The 17,539-nt window shown below is 45.1% G+C and overlaps 1 protein-coding gene across 1 annotated transcript in view; it reads left to right on the top strand.

Moving 5' to 3' along the window:
* Window positions 1-7,204, top strand: part of ADAMTS14 (ADAM metallopeptidase with thrombospondin type 1 motif 14) — a 107,878-nt gene extending 100,674 nt beyond the window's left edge. Inside the window, 5 exon segments of the mRNA XM_027840605.1 lie at window positions 4,494-4,701; window positions 5,696-5,825; window positions 6,014-6,124; window positions 6,924-7,060; window positions 7,062-7,204. Coding sequence (XP_027696406.1) covers window positions 4,494-4,701; window positions 5,696-5,825; window positions 6,014-6,124; window positions 6,924-7,060; window positions 7,062-7,148 — 673 coding nt within the window. The 3' untranslated portion in view covers window positions 7,149-7,204.
* The last annotated feature ends 10,335 nt before the right edge of the window (window positions 7,205-17,539 follow it).

The raw sequence follows: 17,539 nt of genomic DNA, 5'->3' as shown, positions 1-17,539 counted from the left end.
TTCTTTCTTTCTTTCTTTCTTTCTTTCTTTCTTTCTTTCTTTCTTTCTTTCTTTCTTTCTTTCTTTCTTTCTTTCTTTCTTTCTTTCTTTCACAATCAGGGTTAAGTGACTTCCCAGGGTCACACAGCTAGTATGTGTCAAGTATCTGAAGCAGGATTTGAATTTAGGTCCTGCTGACTCCAGGGCCCGTGCTCTATCCACAGGGCCATCTAGCTGCCCTGCATTTGTACTCTTCACTGAGTCTTTTGGGCTTCTAGGAGAAATTCCTGCCCTCTTCCAGTTTCCTTTTCTCTTTCTCATGTTCCTCTGGAACAAGTTTACCAGGGTATTCAAATTAAATCTCTGAAAAGGATGAGGGGAGGGTAGGGTAGATCTCTGAGCCCCAGGCACTGGAGGGTTAGAGGGGGAGTGGCCCCCTTTGACACTTAGCACCAGGGGTGTGCTGGGGTGGGCTCTTGCTGGCACAAGCTGATTGTCCAGTTTTCAGTGTGAGCATTTACTCCTGAAAAATCCAGCAAATGCCACAAATAAGGACTCGATTTATTATTTCATTTATTTTTTATTTAAATAAATTTATTTATTTTTAGTTTTCAACATTTACTTCCACAAGATTTTGAGTTCCAAATTTTCACCCCATCTCGCCCTCCCCCCACCCCAAGATGGCATGCATTCTGAATACCCCTTCCCCTAGTCTGCCTTCCCTTCTATCTCTACCCCCCTTCTCTTCTCCCCTTCCCCTTCTATTTTCCTGTAGGGCAGGATAGATTTCTGTACCCCATTTCCTGTATTTCTTATTTCCCAGTTGCATGTAAAAACATTTTTTTTAAACATGTGTTTTTAAAACTTTGGGTTCCAAATTTTCTCCCTTCCTCCTTCCCCACCCACCCTCATTGATAAGGCAAGCAACTCAATGTATGTTATACATGTGCAGTCATGCAAAATACTTCCATAGTAGACATGCTGTGAAAAACTAACTCTATTTCCCTTAATCCTATCCTGCCCTCCCGCATTTATTCTATTCTTTGTTTTGACCCTGTCCCTCCCCAGAAGTATTTGCTTCTGATTACTCCCTTTCCCAATCTGCCCTCCTCTCTATCATCCCCCTACTGTCTTGTCCCCTTACCCCCCTATTTTTCTGTAGGATAAGACAGATTTCCATACCCAATTGAGTGTGTATGTTATTCCCTCCTTAAGTCAAATCCTATGAGAATAAGATTCACTCATTCCCTCTCACCTTCCCCTGTTTCTCCTCCACTGTAAGGGCCTTTTCTTTTCTGTTTTTTTGTGAGATAATTTACCCCATTCTACCTCTCCCTTTCTCCTTCTCCTAGGATAATTCTCTCTCACCCCCTAATTTTATTCTCCAGATATGACCTCTTCATCTTCAACTCACCCTGTGCCCTCTATCTATGTATTTATCTATCTATATATCTATATATACATAATACATGTAATTTTTTTCCCTCCAACTACCCTAATACTGACAAAAGTCTCATGAGTTACAAATATCATCTTTCCATGCAGGAATGTAAACAATTCAACCTTAATAAGCCTCTTGTGATTTTTCTTTCCTGTTTACCTCTTCATGTTCCACTTGAGTCTTGTATTTGAAAGTCAGATTTTCTATTCAGCTCTGGTCTGTTCATCCAAAATGCTTGGAAGTCCTCTATTTCACTGAATGACTATTTTTTCCCCTGAAGGATTGTAGTCAGTTTTGCTGGGTAGGTGATTCTTGGTTGTAATCCTATCTCCTTTGCCCTCCAGAATATTATATTCCATGCCCTGTGATCCCTTAATGTAGAAGCTGCTAAATCTTGTGTTATCCTGATTGTGTTTCCACAGTGCTTGAATTGTTTCTTTCTGGCTGCTTGTAATATTTTCTCCTTGACCTGGGAATTCTGGAATTTGGCTACAATATTCCTAGGAGTTTTCCTTTGGGGATCTCTTTCAGGAGGAGATCGGTGGATTCTTTCAATTTCTATTTTATGCCCTCTGGTTCTAAAATATCAGGGCAATTTTCCTTGATAATTTCTTGAAAGATGATGTCGAGGCTCTTTTTTTTGATCATGGCTTTCAGATGGGCCAATAATTTTTAAATTCTCTCTCCTGGATCTATTTTCCAGGTCAGTTGTTTTTCCAATGGGATATTTTCACATTATTTTCTAATTTTTCATTCTTTTGGATTTGTTTTACAGTGCCTTGATTTCTCAAATTGTCACTAGCTTCCAATTACTCTATTCTAATTTTTAAGGAAGTATTTTCTTCAGTAAGCTTTTGGACTTCCTTTTCCATTTGGCCAATTTTGCTTTTTAGGGCATTCTTCTCCTCATTGGCTTTTTAGACCTGTTTGCCATTTGGGTTAGGTTATTTTTTAAGGTGTTAGCTTCTTCAGTATTTTTTTGGGTCTCCTTTAGCAAACTGTTGACTTGTTTTTCATGATTTTCTTGCATCACTCTCATTTCTCTTCCAAGTTTTTCCTCTACTTCTCTTACTTGCTTCTCAAAATCCCTTTTGAGCTCTTCCAAGGCCTGGGACTGATTCATATTTTTCTTGGAGGCTTTGGATGTAGGAGCTTTGACTTTCTTGTCTTCTTCTGGTTGTACGTTTTGATCTTCTTTGACACCAAAGTAAGATAATATAGTCTGACTCTTTTTGCGCTGCTTACTCATGATCCTAGCCAATTACTTGAGTTTTAAACTCTTTGTTAAGTTAAGAGTCTGCTTCCAGTGTGGAGAATGTACTGTCCCAAGCTTCGGGGGTTTGTACAGCTGTTTTCAGAGATACTTCTGGGGACCTGTAAATTTTCAGTTCTTCCAAGGTGCTACGATAAGGGGCAAGGTGTTTCCTCTCCACCTCCACAACAAGCTCCACCATGCCAACGCTCCTCCTCACCCCAGGACTGCCCTTCAGAACTGTGACCCAGATCTAAGCACGGTAAAGCAAGAGATTCCTGCCTCAGCACTGGCAAAGAGATCCCTGCAATGCCCCTCTGATCAGCCACTTGATTCCCCCTCAGTCTGTGGGCCGGAAGCTCAGGAGGCAGCTGCCACCCTGGGTGGCTTGGGGCTTGCAGCTGAGACCTAACTTCTTTCTCACCTTAGTCACAGAGTTTTCCCACTGACCTTCTAAGTTGTCTTTGGCGTTTGTGGGTTGAGAAGTCTGGAAACACCCACAGGTGCCCGTGATTCAGTCCTCTGAGGCCTGCTCCAGGGTCTCTGCAGCCTGCGTGCCTATGTCGAACTGCGCTCCTCTCCCTGTCTGGCGTGATATACCTTTCCAATCCACCATCTAGGTTGTCTTGGGCTGGAAATTTGTTTCACTCTGTCTTTTTGTGGGTTCTGCTGCTTTCGAATTTGTTTAGAGCCATTTTTTTATAGGTATTTGGAGAGGTTTGGGGGAGAGCTCAAGCAAGTCACTGCCATCTTGGCTCTGCCTCTATTATTTTGTTTATTGTCTAGAGTACTCTTCCACCAAGGTGATGGAGAAAATGTTGGTAATGCAAATTAAGCTTAAAAGTGTGTTGTGTATTTCTGGAGAGCTGGTTGTTAAACATTTACTAGCATACTCCTGCTCAAAACCCCAGATGTCAATGAGAGAACATAGAACATAGCATGTCAGGTCTGGATGGGACCTTAGAGGTCACCTAATGTAAACTCTCATTTTATAGATGCCTATAATCTGTTGAGAGCTAAAGGGACCAGTTCTTCTATAACACCTTTCTTTTTTTTTTTTATAAGGCAATTGGGGTTAAGTGACTTGCCCAAGGTCACACAGCTAGTACGTGACAAGTGTTTGGTCTGAGGCCGGATTTGAACTCAGGTCCTCCTGACTTCAGGGCCGGTGCTCTATGCCACCTAGCTGCCCCCTATACCATCTTTCTAAATCTATGCTAGGTAAGCTTTACTCCTTTTCCTTTTTGGGCCTGGGCTTGTGGTTTCATTGTTGAGGAAACTCCTTCCACCAATGCAGATAGCCACCTGCTCTGCCATCTTATAAGCTTACTTACTTGGGGGCCTGGTTGGAAGGCAGTGACTTGTCCAGGGTCACACTGACAGTACATCTCAGAGGTGAAATGTTAACCTCAGCTTTTCTAACTCCAAAGCTGGCTCTCTTTTTCTCTTTCTTTCTTTCCCTCTCTCCTCTCTCTCTCTCTGTTTCTCTCTTTCTGTCTTTGTCTGCCTGTATCTGTCTTGCTGGATCTCCCATCGTTTTCCAGATGAGGCCATTTAAGGATAGAGAGGTTGAACAAGTAGCCCGAAGTAATTCTTTGGAACTGAAGTGAAGGGTGTGATCAATCAGTCATTTAACTAGTCAGCATTTATGAGGCACTTACTGTATTCCAAACACTGTGCTGGGCACGGGGGATGTGAGGACAAAAATGGAAATGAGCTCTCTACTCTAGGGTAAGAAACCCTGCCCCTTGTCCCAGCACATCCCACCTTGTAATTCTTTCCTGACCATGGTTATTCCACTCTCCCTTTCTCCTTTCTCAGGTGGGTAGCTGAAGAGTGGGGTCCCTGTAGCAAGAGCTGTGGAAAGCTGGGGGTGCAGACTCGGGCAGTCCAGTGCCTCCAGACCCTGCACAATGGCACCAGCCGGGCTGTGCATATCAAGTACTGCCCTGGAGATCGGCCTGAGGCCCGGAGACCCTGCCACCGAGTGCCCTGCCCAGCCCAGTGGAGGACGGGAGCCTGGTCTCAAGTGAGTCTGTTTTCAGGTGCTGGGGAAGACTTGAGTCTTTATGGGCCTGTAAATAAGGCCATGGTGGGGTTGGGGGAGGAGGGTAGGGGCAGGAATATTGCTGTGAAGTCCATTATTTCCTTCTGGCTGAACCTCTTCTTTCTCATCACTATTCTCCCTCCATTGGACCCGGCTTCTCTAGCAAGAAGGAAACCGAGCCAAGGTCTTCAAATGAGCTTGATCGGGATCTGAAGTTCTTCCCTGGTTGTTTGGGATGCTTTGCTTTTGTAGTCATCCTCTTTTACCTCCTTGGCTTTCATCCCTTGTACGTGTCCTTCATATTCCAAGATGGCCACCAATGAGCACCCTGTGCAGCCACATGGCTCTCTTCAGGCAGCTGCCTCTTCTCCCCCTCATAGGAATCATTACTGTTTGTTTCTTTAGAATTTCTTTCTTGGGAGTTTCCCATCCCTCTTGGGCTGACTTCCTCTGCAGGGGGTCAGACTGCTACCGCCCACCTAGCCTTTCTCCAAACCCTTTGGGATCTGTTGTATCAAAACCCAGGGTGCACATCATATGGTACAGGGAACAGGGAGCTGGGTCTGGAGTTAGGGAATGAATTGGGATATAGAGTGAGATGTAATCAGTAAACTGGAGTCAGAGTGTGAACGGTTAAATGCCAGACAGAGAAGTTGATGTATCCTAGAAGCTATGGGAAATCATCAAGCTTTTGGAGTAGGGAAAGGCAAAAACAGTTCCTGCCCTCAAGGAGCTCACAGTCGATTGGGGGAGACAATATGTAGGTAACTAGATCCATAGAGGATGGGTACAGGGCAGACGGGAGACTGATAGGGGAAGGAAGGCGCGTTGTGACTTAATGTTATCGTTTTTCGAACGTGGGTTCTTGCTGCTGCTATGGCTGGGGCCCATTCATCCACTCCTTCCCTCTCTTTCTCCTCCTTCTCTCTTCCTTCATTGCTCTCATGTGTGACCACTCCTTCCGGCCTGGGTGCAGTGCTCAGCCAGTTGTGGGGAAGGTATCCAGCAGCGTCAAGTGGTCTGCAAGACCAGCGATAACAGCATGGGCCGGTGTGAGGGGGACAAGCCGGAGACCGTCCAAGTCTGCATCCTGCCTGCCTGCGCTGGTGAGGGGGGTTACAGGCAGGGCCTGGGCAGTGGGTTGTTGGGAGAGGCACCCGGCATTCCGTTCTGAATTAGAAACCCTGGGGCTTCCAAAGGGGGGCAAATCCCCCCCCCCACCCTGGACAGTCCCAAGAATGGCTCTTGGACTCCCATGTCCCCTGACCTAGTGCATGTCTCCCCCAACTAATAGGGAAGCTCCTGAGCATCACGGCAAAGATGGAGACCAGTGAGCATGTGACCCCCAAAGGCCAGTGGGTGCCTCGGACTGGGCCCCCCAATCCTGTCAACAAGATATCATCAAGTAAGCCCATCTCCTTTCCCTTAGCACTAGAGGCAGCCTGGTGTAGCGGACCTTTGAGTCAGGAGGGCTGGATTCCAGTCCAAAACTCTGAGAGCAGCGGCTATCTTTTCCCTTTCTATATCCTGGGGTGTATGCAGTAGGAGCTTACTAAATGCTTGTTGACCAACTCAGCTCCTTACTAGTTGAGTGACCTTGGGCTAGTCACTTACCCTCTTATTCCTTATCTGTACAGAGGGTGTGTGTGTGTGTGTGTGTGTGTGTGTGTGTGTGCACATGTGTCTCCAGCTTTGGTCTAAAAGCGGGAGGTTTGTTAGATTCTCAGGTTTCCATAGCTTTCCTGCCAGTGGCAGAAGCCTCCAGCCTGATTCCAAACCTGGAATTCTGGTGCCATCTTGTGGCTCTTGGCCTTCATTGCTATTTGTTAACATTCACCAGATCACAGATTTTATGACTGGAAGGGACCTCGGGGTCATTCTAATCCACCTGCCCCTCATTTTACAGATGTGGAAACTGAGGCCCTGAGAAGTCAAGTGTTTTGCCCATGATTGGGCTTCTAGGAGCTGGGCCTTTCAGGGAACGTCCAGAAACAGTGTTCACATCGAGCTGCATGCCTTGGGGACGCCACTTCATCTTTAGGGGTCTCAGTTTCCTCACCTGTAAAACCAGGGGGTCGGACCCAATGACCTCTAAGGTCCCCTCCAGCTTAGCTCTATGAGCTTTCCACTCTCCTAGTCGCAGGCAGTGAGATCCGCTGGGTCCTGGGGTCTGTCGTGACATCTCCTTGTGATTGTGATTTCAGAGGAGTCCTGCCTGGGGGACAAGTCTATCTTCTGCCAGATGGAAGTCCTGGCGCGTTACTGCTCTATCCCTGGCTACAACAAGCTGTGCTGTGAGTCCTGCAGCAAGACGGAGGCTGCCCCCACCCCCATCCTGGCCCCCCGCCCCACGCCGCTGCCACCCTTCCTCTCCACACCAGGAACCTTCTTCCAGAGTCCTGAGACCAGCGTGCCGTCTCCAGGAATGAATAAGACCCTCGTTACGGCTCCCAGCCCGCCCCCCAAAATGGAAGGGGAAGCCAATCGACAGCTGGATGCCAGCGATCCTCCTACGGAGCCCCCAGCTCCACCAAACACCAGCCCGTCAGTGACTCAGGGCAGGCTTGCTCCGCAAAAGCAAAGCTGGGGAGCCCTGTGGGACAGCGCCCCAGCCCCCTGGTGGTTCCCTGCATCCTGGATTGAGGTGCCCACCCTGTCTTCCAGTGACCACAGCACTCTGGCCACTGCCTCTTGGGAGAAGGGACAGCGGAGGAGGGACAGCAAAAGACCAGAACCCCAAGGCCAGGGCCTCCCGGCTACATCTCCTATCACATGAGCTCTTGTGTCTGGCTGTCTGTCTCACTCAACCCAGGTTTACACAGTCTTTGAGCTGCCCGTGGAAACTCAGGAGAACACAGGGGGCAGGGCTGAGCTAAGACCGTTTTTAATGATATTGTAATTGTTATTATCGTTATTATTATTTGGGACTGTGGCACTTTGTAGCTCTCTAGAGGGTTGGAGGGGGTGGGGTCAGGAGAGAAAAAACAATTGAGTCAAAGCGGAGTGAAAGGGTGGCAGATTTTGAGCAGTGGAAGGGCAAAGGCCTCCAGAGAAGATGAAGGTGCATTGGTGAGTACCCTTGGCCAGATACCTCAAAGCATGGATGGCCCAAGCCATGGGGACTTGCCCTCTCAGGTGCTAACGGGGCCTTGTTGGGCGTCGCTTCAGGGACAGACCCACAATCCTTTCTCTTTGCTGCTGCCATTGAGTCCCAGAGCAGCTCTGACGACCCCCACCCTCCCCAGGAAGCCAGGGCCATGAGCCACGTTCAAGGTCTCTGCCTGTGAAAGGAAGGCTGGGGATCAGACCGAAGGGACTCTTGCCCATTGGCACTGGGGAGGGCAGGGGAGGGAGTCGGGCTCTCTGGTAGACCAGACTTACGGTGCTCATTGTCTCTTCCCCAGTTGCCTTCGAAGCCTGTCCCAATGTCTCATCCCGGGTGTCCTGGCTCCCCAGCCCCAAAGACCCAACCTTCTCTGTTCATTATAGCCCTGTGGTGTGGTCAGTCCCTCATCAGCCCCCAAGGCTGGACTCCAGCAGATCCCTATGGGTGGCTGAGGCAAGGGGGCTCACCCAGGAGTGAATGGAGCTTGAGGGCCCAAAGACCCACCTTAGGGAAGAGGCCTCCCTTGAGAAAAGAAACGCCCGGGGTAGTGGGAGCTCCTGTGCCCTCCCTGTTGGGTCTCAGAACGCTGTTGAGGGCCGACCTTGAATCATTCCTGTGACATCACCTGGCTCTGAGTTACAGTGTATAAAGTTACAGTGTATATAGCAGCCCTAAAGCTTTTAAATGTGACATATTTATTAATTTTGTCCCTGGCTTGTGAATTTCTGCCTTTTCTTTGTTTTTTTTTTCTTTTCTTTTGGCTGCTCCAGAAACGTACCAAAGCACAAAAAATATTTGTTCCTGTTGGTTTATTTTTGAGTAAAGGAAAACACAAAACACCACCTTCGAGGGGAGCTGTGATAGGCTTCTTTGCAGGGGACCTGCAGGCATGACCTGACTGGGCAAGCCTCTTCCCTCTTTGTGACTCAGTCTCCCCATGTGGAAAACAAGGGGGAGCTCTGGTGCTAGATCCCTTTCGGTGTCTGAGGTCCTTTTCAGCTCTGATACTCGTGTTCCATGTTCTCAGGGCCCTTCCAGCTTGGACACGTTGGCACGCTCCATCCTGCCTTCTCATGGCTACCTTGCATTCCCATGGGAAGCCTGGCTCTTCTCCTCCAAGTACATCAGGTTCACAGCATCATAGACAATAGCTAGCATTTTTAGAGCACTTTAGGGCAGCTTTGGGGCGCCACAGTGCATAGACTTCTGGACCAGGAGTCAGAAAGACTTATCTTCCCGTGTTCAAATCTGGCCTCTGACACTTACTATCTGTGTGACCCTGGGAAGTCACTTCACCCTGTTTGCCTCAGTTTCCTCCTCTGTAAAATGAGCTGGACAAGGAAATGGCGAACCGCTCCAGTATCTTTGCCAAGAAAAGCCCAAATGGCGTCATGAAAAGTTGGACACGACAGAAAATGACTAAAACAAGTCAAAACAAAAATATAGCACTTTGAGGTTTGCAAAGTGATTTAAAAATATTATCATTTGATCCTCACAACAACCCTGTGAGGTAGATGCCATTATTCCCATTTTACAGATGAGGAAATGAGGCAGACAGAGGTTAAGTGACTTGTCCAGTGTCATACAGCTAGTAAGTGTCTGGGGTAGGATTTGAACTCAGTTCTTCCTGACTCCCAAGTTCAATGCTTTATCTATGGCCCCGTCTAGACGTCTCCATTATTGGGGTGCCTCCTTATGGATCATCAGCACCCACTTGTGGTTTAGTGTTGTATCTAGTCTGGGGTAGGGGGTGGCTTGGGAGGAGGAGAGGCTGACCAGGAGGCAGCACCATTGACAAAGGGTGGCGATTTATTCTTCGTCAGACATGGGCAGCCCAGTCTACTCATTGTACAGAACAGAAATGCCTTGGGCTCTTTCCTTTTAATGACATTTTCTTTTCTTTTCTTTTTTTTTTTTTTGGCTAGGCAATGAGGTTAAGTGACTTGCCCAGGGTCACACAGCTAGTAAGTGTTATATGTCTGAGGCCAGATTTGAACTCAGGTCGTCCTGAATCCAGGGCTGGTGCTCTATCCACTGCGCTACCTAGTTGTCCCCTTTTAATTACATTTTCACGCCTTTCAGGCGGGAAGCAGGGATAATATCCCAGGAACGATGAAGAACTAGGACTCAGAAGACCTGGGTTTCTCTCTGGGCTCTGCTCCAATGAGCTGTGTGACCATGAGTGAGTCTCTTAACTTCTCTGGGCCCCAGCTTCCTTACCAATTATAAAACAAGAGGGTCAGTCTAGGTTTACTCTTCCAGCTCTGACATTCTGTGATTCTAGACTTACCCCCAGAGGTGATGGGACTTGCCCAAGGTCACCTTGCCAGTTTGTAACCTGCTGGTACTTAGTTCCAGGAGGAGCTGCCTCTCCTGCCCCAGGACCCAGGGATGGAGAAGAGATGTAGGGGGAGGGACTGAGGGATCAGGAGGGCTGAGGCCACGTCTGCTGGTCAGGGATTTCCTGCCTCTTCTGAGTCCTGCTCAGCATCCCTTGGCATGTGTCTGTGTGGGCAGTTTGGGGAAGCAGGAGCACCTGACTCTGAATCTGAGCCTTCTTCACTTGGTGCTGGGAGGAGTTTTGCCTCCGAGAGATCTCCCTGGACCCAGACACAAGGCCAGGCTGGGCTCACAGAGACCCGGAAGTGACTTTACAGGTCTTCTTGTCCCAGCCTCTTATTTTACAGAGCAGGAAACTGAGGCTCAGAGCGGAGAAGTGACTTGTAGCTAATGTTTCTATAGCACAAAGCACTTTACATATTTTATTTAATTGGATTTGATCCTCACAACAGCCCTGTGAGGTAGGTGCTACTATCATCCCTATTTTACAGATGAGAAAACTGAGGCTGTGTGAGATTAATCGACATGCCTGGGGTCACGCAGCTGGTGTCTGAAATAGGATTCAAACTCAGGGCTTCCTCCCTCCAAGTCCGTCACTTAGCTGGGAGGCAGCTTGCCCAGTGTCACCCAGCAAATTGCAGCAGAATTGGGGTACAAGCCCAAGTCTCCTGGCTGTGGATGCATGTGTTTTCCTTTGCTCAGAGCTAGGAGAGGAAGGAGCTGAGATCAGCATGGCCAGGGAGGGGCCGATGACTGATCCAAGGGCCAAAAGAAATGAGGTGGAGTGAAAAGAAACCAGGCTTCAGGAGAGGCCAGTTGTTTGCTAGTGTAAGAAATCTGTGCCGTGCAGCATTCACAGAGCACTTCGAGGTTTACAAAGCTCTTTGCAGATATGATCTTACTGATTCCCACAGCAACTCTGGGAGGTAGGTGCTATTATTATCCCCATTTAACAGATGAGGAAACCGAGGCGACCGGAAGCTAAATGACTTGCCCACAGTCACACAGCTCAGTGTCTGAAGCTTGATTTGAACTCAGCTCTTCCTCATTCCAGGTCCAGTGCTCTAACCATTGTGCTACCCAGCTGTCCCATAAGGACGACTTCTTCAAAGGAAGGTGGCGTGATGAGATAGAAAGAGCATTGAACTTGGTCTCACGGGTGAGGTTGACTCCCAGCTCTACTTGGGTGACCTTGGACAAGTCATTTCCCTTCCCTAGGCCTCAGTTTCCTCATCTGCAACATGAGGGGTTTGAACTAAATCTGTGAGCCTCATATGATCCCATTTTACAGATGGGTAAATGTAACTTCAGGTTGTTAAGGCAGTGAAATAAAAACTGCTCAGGTTTTGGGAGCAGGGGAATGAGAAGTCCAGGATTCACCTCCCATTTCTGTCACTGGGTATCTGTGTGACCTTGGGAGTCACTTCATCTACTTGGCTGGGCCCCAGTCTCTTCATCTGGAAATGAGATGGGAAGGTCCCTTCCATCTCTGAAATGCTACGTCCTAAGTTCTCTCCAGTTCTGAGGTTCTGTGTTCTATATTCTAAGGCCTTCCCAGAGCTGATATTTGGTATTCTAAGGTCCCTCCCAGGTTGAACATGGTTGGATTCTATGGTCCACTGGCCAGGGCTCTGTGTGAAATCTAGGGTTTCTCATCCTTGTCAAGGGGCATGTGGTTGTCCCCTGAGCCTCAGTTTACCCTCTTGGAAGTGAAGGAAAAGAATATCCTTCCTGTTCCCCCATTCCAGAGGACTGACTGAAGGGATAATAGCAACATATTCACCAACTTTGCCTCCCAAAGGCTCTCTTGGTGAAGAGGGATCAGCTTTGTTCTGTGTGGCCTCCAAGGGCAGAGTGGGAATTAGTGGGTGGGAGGGATAGAATGGAAGTCTTCAGCTTAATAGAAGGAAAAACCCTCCTGCTCTGGAGATCTGAAATGGGTTGCCTTCATACAGGTAGTGAGTTCCCCATTAATGGAGGTCTTTCAAGCAGAGGATAGATAGCTAGAGTCTTGTCAGAAATGTTGTTAGAGGTCCAAGGGTCCTTAAAAGGTCATTTGGTCCAAGATGAGGAAGAGGAGGATGTTGGGAGGGGAGTAGTTCATCCAAAGGCACATGGGTCATCACGATCCAAGAGTCATGATCCAAACCCAGGTTGTAGTTCTGGGGGTTCATAACTTTAAACCTGGAACCTACTCATTTTATACATGAGTTACTGAGGCCTAGAGCTCAAAGTTAAGTGACCTGCCCAAGTCTTACAGGTAACAGAACAGAGATTCAAACCTGGGTCCTCCGACTTGAAATAGTTCTCTATGTACTTGTCTCCCTCATTAGAATGTCAGCTCTTTGTCAGTAGGGATTGCTTCATTCTGCTTGCATTTCCAGCACCTCGCACAGTTCTCAGCATGTAGTAGGTGCTTAATAAATACTAGATTGATCGATAGGTTCAAACCCAGTGTACTCTCCACCAAATCAATGCTCTTTCCGCCGGAGGGTTCCTGGTCACATAAGCATCGGACATGATGACGCTCAAGGTCCCCTGTTCTATTCTGAGATTCTATGACTCTCTTGCACCTGGTGGAATGTGGATTGGGGTTCAGGGTTAGTCACGTAATCAGTCAACAATCATTGATGAGGAACTTATTATGTGCCAAGCATTGTACTAAGATCGAGGGATGCAAAGAAAGGCACAAATAATCTCAGCCCTCGAGGAATTCACATTCTAACGGGGAAGAGACATGCAAAGAGGTAAAAGGAGGTCTCTCAGGGGAAGGCACCAGCATTGGTCATCCTGGTGGGGTCAAACCCCAATAGAAATGGGGGTCACTAAACTGGGCTTTAGGATTCCCAGCAGCTGCAGATTAATGCAGAAACCCTTATGTTGACATTATCTATGTTCTATGTATCTATCTATTATATTTTTACTTATTTTGTTGAATATTTCCCAATGACATTTTAATCTAGTTTGGGCCCGCTTGAGAGTGGCCCTTGGGCAGTGGGTTTGACATCTGTGTTTGGGAATTTTGAGGGTGGAAAGGGAATCCTCTTCCCAGAGTGTGTCTTCAGCTCACCCCTAGCTCTCCTCTAGAAATAGACCCATTGTAGCTAGGAAAAGAGGAAGGAAGAGCCACAGGGAAAGCCCCCTTACCTAGAGAGCCACGTTGGCTTTCACACCAACAAAGAAAAAGTGCTGTGTGACCTCTCTCTGCCTCAGTTTCTTCATCTGTAAAATAGGGGTCATAATAACACCAACCTCCCAGGGATAATTTAAGGATAAAATAAGATATTTGTAAAGTGCATCGCAAACCTTAAAGCTGCACATAAATGGTATTATTTGCAAGTATTCAAATATATACACAAGAGCATAACAAAATGAGGGATAAAACATAATTAGCAAAGAAAAAACCAATTGTAATGATGAACAACCAGCAAGGATTTCTGGTGTGCCTTTTGCGTGCCTGGTGCTGGGCACACGAATACAAAAAGAAGAAGCCTCTGTCTTCTAGGAGGGTATGGTCACAAGTTTGGACTTGGTAGTCCTGGTCATGCATTGGGTAAATGTCAAGGGCAGGGGCAACCTGGAGACAGTTCCCATAAGCCTCAGGGTCAGATCGTTCATTTTTAAGGGTGAGAATTTACACCTTGGAAATCAGTGAGCTCTACAAATCAAGGCTTGATTTGCTGATTGTCTAGACTTGAGAAAGTGATGGAGAAAACATCTTAATAATGTGGATCAAACTGAAAAGTGTGCCATGGGTACAGGTTTTTTTGGGGTGGGGATGGGGGTAGGGAGAGCCAGATGTGAAACATTTACCAGCACACCCTTGATTCAAACCCAGGTCTTTCTAACTCCCAGCCCAGTTCTTTTTTACAATGTACCACACTGTAAATAAATGTAAATCTAACTGTAAACTTTTGTTATATAGCATAGAGATGATGTTTTTAAATTTATGATAGAATTTGCTTGTGAATCTCTTTAGTCCCGAGTGTTTTATTACAATACAGCTCGTTAACAGCCTTTTCAATTACTCTTTCTGATGTTCCTTTATTTAATCTATTTCTTGTTTTGTGAATTGGGGAATTTTTATAGTTTTGTGAATATTCATCCATGTCTTTTTTAGTCTCAATTTGTTGGTATATGACGATGTGTAATAGTCACTGAGAATTTTCTTTATTTCTTCATTCTAAGGATTTCTCTCATTTTATTTTTTATCTTGGCAGCTTGTTTTTTCTTTTCATTTTACTTAAATTTGCTAATGGTTTATTAATTTTATTGGTCTTTTCAGGAACCCGATTGTTTTATATATGTATATATATATAATATATATTTATACTTATATATACACACACACATATATATAAATTCAGTTGTTCACTTGCTTTTGTTAATTTCTCTTTTAATTTGGCTGATTTTTTTATTGTGTGCTTGGTATAAAGATATTAATTTGTTGATTTTTCTCATTTTAGCTGCAAACCCAACTCACTAATCTTCCCTTTTTTTCTTTTGCTAATATAAATGCTCAGGGATAGTTTTTCCCCTGAGAGCTACTTGAACTGCATCCCATAAAATTTGATATGTTTATTCATATTGTCATTATCTTTGCCATAGTTTTAAAAAATGTTTCTATAATTTGTTCTTGGACCCAAACATTATCTAGCAATTCATTTTTTGGTCCCAGTCTAAAAAAATGCATCTCTTAACCATAGTTTCCTTCTTGATGACTATTTTTATTGTAATATGGTCTGCAAAAGAAGGACTTGAAATTCTGCCTTTTTGGATTAGAATTCACACTGTCAGTCACTCATAGTTATAAAATTTTAAAGAATTTTTCCTGTTGAAGTTCTACTTCTATGTTGATTTGTATATCAAATGCCATGCCAAGGCTTGTTTCTTCAATAAAATAAAAATAAAAATTCCTAGAATTGTTAAGACATGTCAAATGTCCTCTTATTCTCAGAAAGTAGACTTAACCTAGCTGGGTGAAACTCAGTTTCTCTCAATCATATTCCAGCTCTTTCCATTGTTCCTCATCTTATGTATAAAGTCTTGTGCAATTCATATTGGTTTTTCCTGACAGGTAATATTTTTCTCCATGATTACCAGTAAAATTATTTGTCATTGTGGCTTTGGAATCTGAAGACAATATGTCTGAGTGAGTTGCCTCTGGAGTTTATTGCTAATGGTGTCTTTTAGGTTCTGTCAACCACACTATTGGGTATATACCCCAAAGAAGTAAAATGCAGAGGGCAAGATCCTAAGTATATGAAAAACAATTCCTCTCTTCCTTAATTTCAATAATACTGGGACCTTTTCTTGTATGATTCTCTGAAATATAATGGTCAGATTTTTTTCTTCACTATTTTAGGTTTGAAAATCCATGTTTTCTTTCAAAGATTGGTCCTCAAATTCCATCATGTTTGGTGACTAAGTCATAAAACATCTTTCCAGTTGAATTGTCCTTCGATTTTATTTTGATGTTTGCTTTGCACTGTTCCTGATTTGTCTTCCAGTAGGACACTTTTCTCAGTGTTCAGTTTTATTTATATTTCCATGCCTTTTTCATGTAGTAAAACTATCATTTTGCCATGGTCCTTCATTACTGATATCTGTTCTGTGTATTTGTTATCCAAGTTGATATGCCTTGTGAAAATTCTGGCTTTTTGTGGTCATTGTAGACTTTAATTGGCCACCCCCCCCCCCTTCTAGTGTTTTCTCTTTGGTTTCTTTTGGCCCCTAAGATTTGTTGATTCTGTTCTAGTCTCCCCCCTTCCCCAACTTGCTCATTTCTTTTACTGTTTCTCTTCTTTTTATGTGATAGCCTTTTAAAAATATTTTTGTTTACCACTATTCTCTTTTTTTATGTTTCTTTCATTGTTCTGGAAGGAATTTGGGAAAGCTGGTCCACTTACGACACGTCTCCCTACCATCTTGCTAGAAATCTTTTTTATCTAACTCCCCCCCCCCATTTCAAATGAAATTGAGGCTTATAGAAGAAAATTGCTTAAGGTAAAACAGAATTCAAACCCCTCCCTCCAAACCTCCAGACTACTGTGAGGAAAACACTTTGTAAATCTTAAATCACTTTAGAAATGTGGGCTATTTGGATTATTGGTATGAGACAGAGCGCTATGGATAGGACAAATGTGAATAGTCTTATTTCAGGTGAAACATTTTCAAGGTCTAACCTTGACCCAAGTTCACTCATCCCAAATGGTCTGGGGTATGAAGAATTTAGAAAAGCATGGGAAGATTTGTATGAACTGATAAAGAGTAAAGAAAACAGAAGCTGGAAGGCACCATACACAACGTGGGGTGAGGGGAGATCTTTCTAGTCAGGATTTGTACACTGGGAGAAGTCTTTTCCCAAGATGCCATTGTGTGGCTGAAGCTCATGGAACACTCATTTGTGGTTCTCAACTGTACTTGAAGAGCAAGAAGTATAGTTCTGTCTCCTCCATCCCCCATCCCCATAGAACTCCTTACTTTCATAACTTTCTTTTCAACCTTGGAGAGTCTCTGGAGAGTTCAGAAACTCATAGGAATCTTAGAAAGTTAGACCTGGTAGAGACCGTGGTATTGAGGGAAAGAAGCAGAATTTAGTGCCAATGTATAGGCCTGGCGTTGATGCTTAGTAGGACCATGATGCAGCCCATTCATTCTCCTGAGCTTCAGTTTCCTTTTATATAAAATGTAGAGATTAGAGCCCTGATAAAAGGGTACTAGAACTGGAAAGAAACTTAGAAGGCATCTGGTCAGGGGCCCGAGATGTAGAGCTGGAAGGGGCTTCAGAGGGCATCTAGCTCTACACTCTCTATTCATATGTGGGGAAATTGAGGCTCAGGGAGAGTAAACAACTCAGCCGAGGACTCAGGTAGTGATAGAATGGAATTTGAATCCAGGTCCATTGACTCCAAAACTAGTGTTCTTTGCTCTGCCTTGTGTTTTTACACCAGAGTCATTTACCAAATATATGCCCCACCCTGTACAAGGAAAATCAGTTAAGGAAAAAAAAACTAACACAGTGATTTCATGTGACAATATACGCCACATTCCACACTCATAGTCCCCTCCCTATATACTTAGAGAAGGGAAGGCATAGGATCAGAATAACCTAGATTTGGGACTAGAAGGGATTAAAGAGACCCTCTAGCCTATCTCATTTTACAGGACGTAAATAGGATTCAAATCCAGATGTTCAGAGTCCAAATCCAGTGCCTTTCAAGAACAGGGCCTGGTATGTAAGAGAGGCTGAACAAATGCTTTTTGGATAAATGAATGGATGAATAAATGAATAAATAGATGGATAAATGAGTGGATGGATGGATGGATGGATGGATGAATGAATAGATGAATAAATGGATGATTAAACGGGTG

Source organism: Vombatus ursinus, unplaced genomic scaffold (assembly GCF_900497805.2).
Source record: "Vombatus ursinus unplaced genomic scaffold, bare-nosed wombat genome assembly UNPS02014847.1, whole genome shotgun sequence".
NCBI lineage: Eukaryota > Metazoa > Chordata > Mammalia > Diprotodontia > Vombatidae > Vombatus > Vombatus ursinus.
The sequence above is the reverse complement of the archived record's forward strand: the minus strand, read 5'-3'. Positions and strand labels throughout refer to the sequence as shown.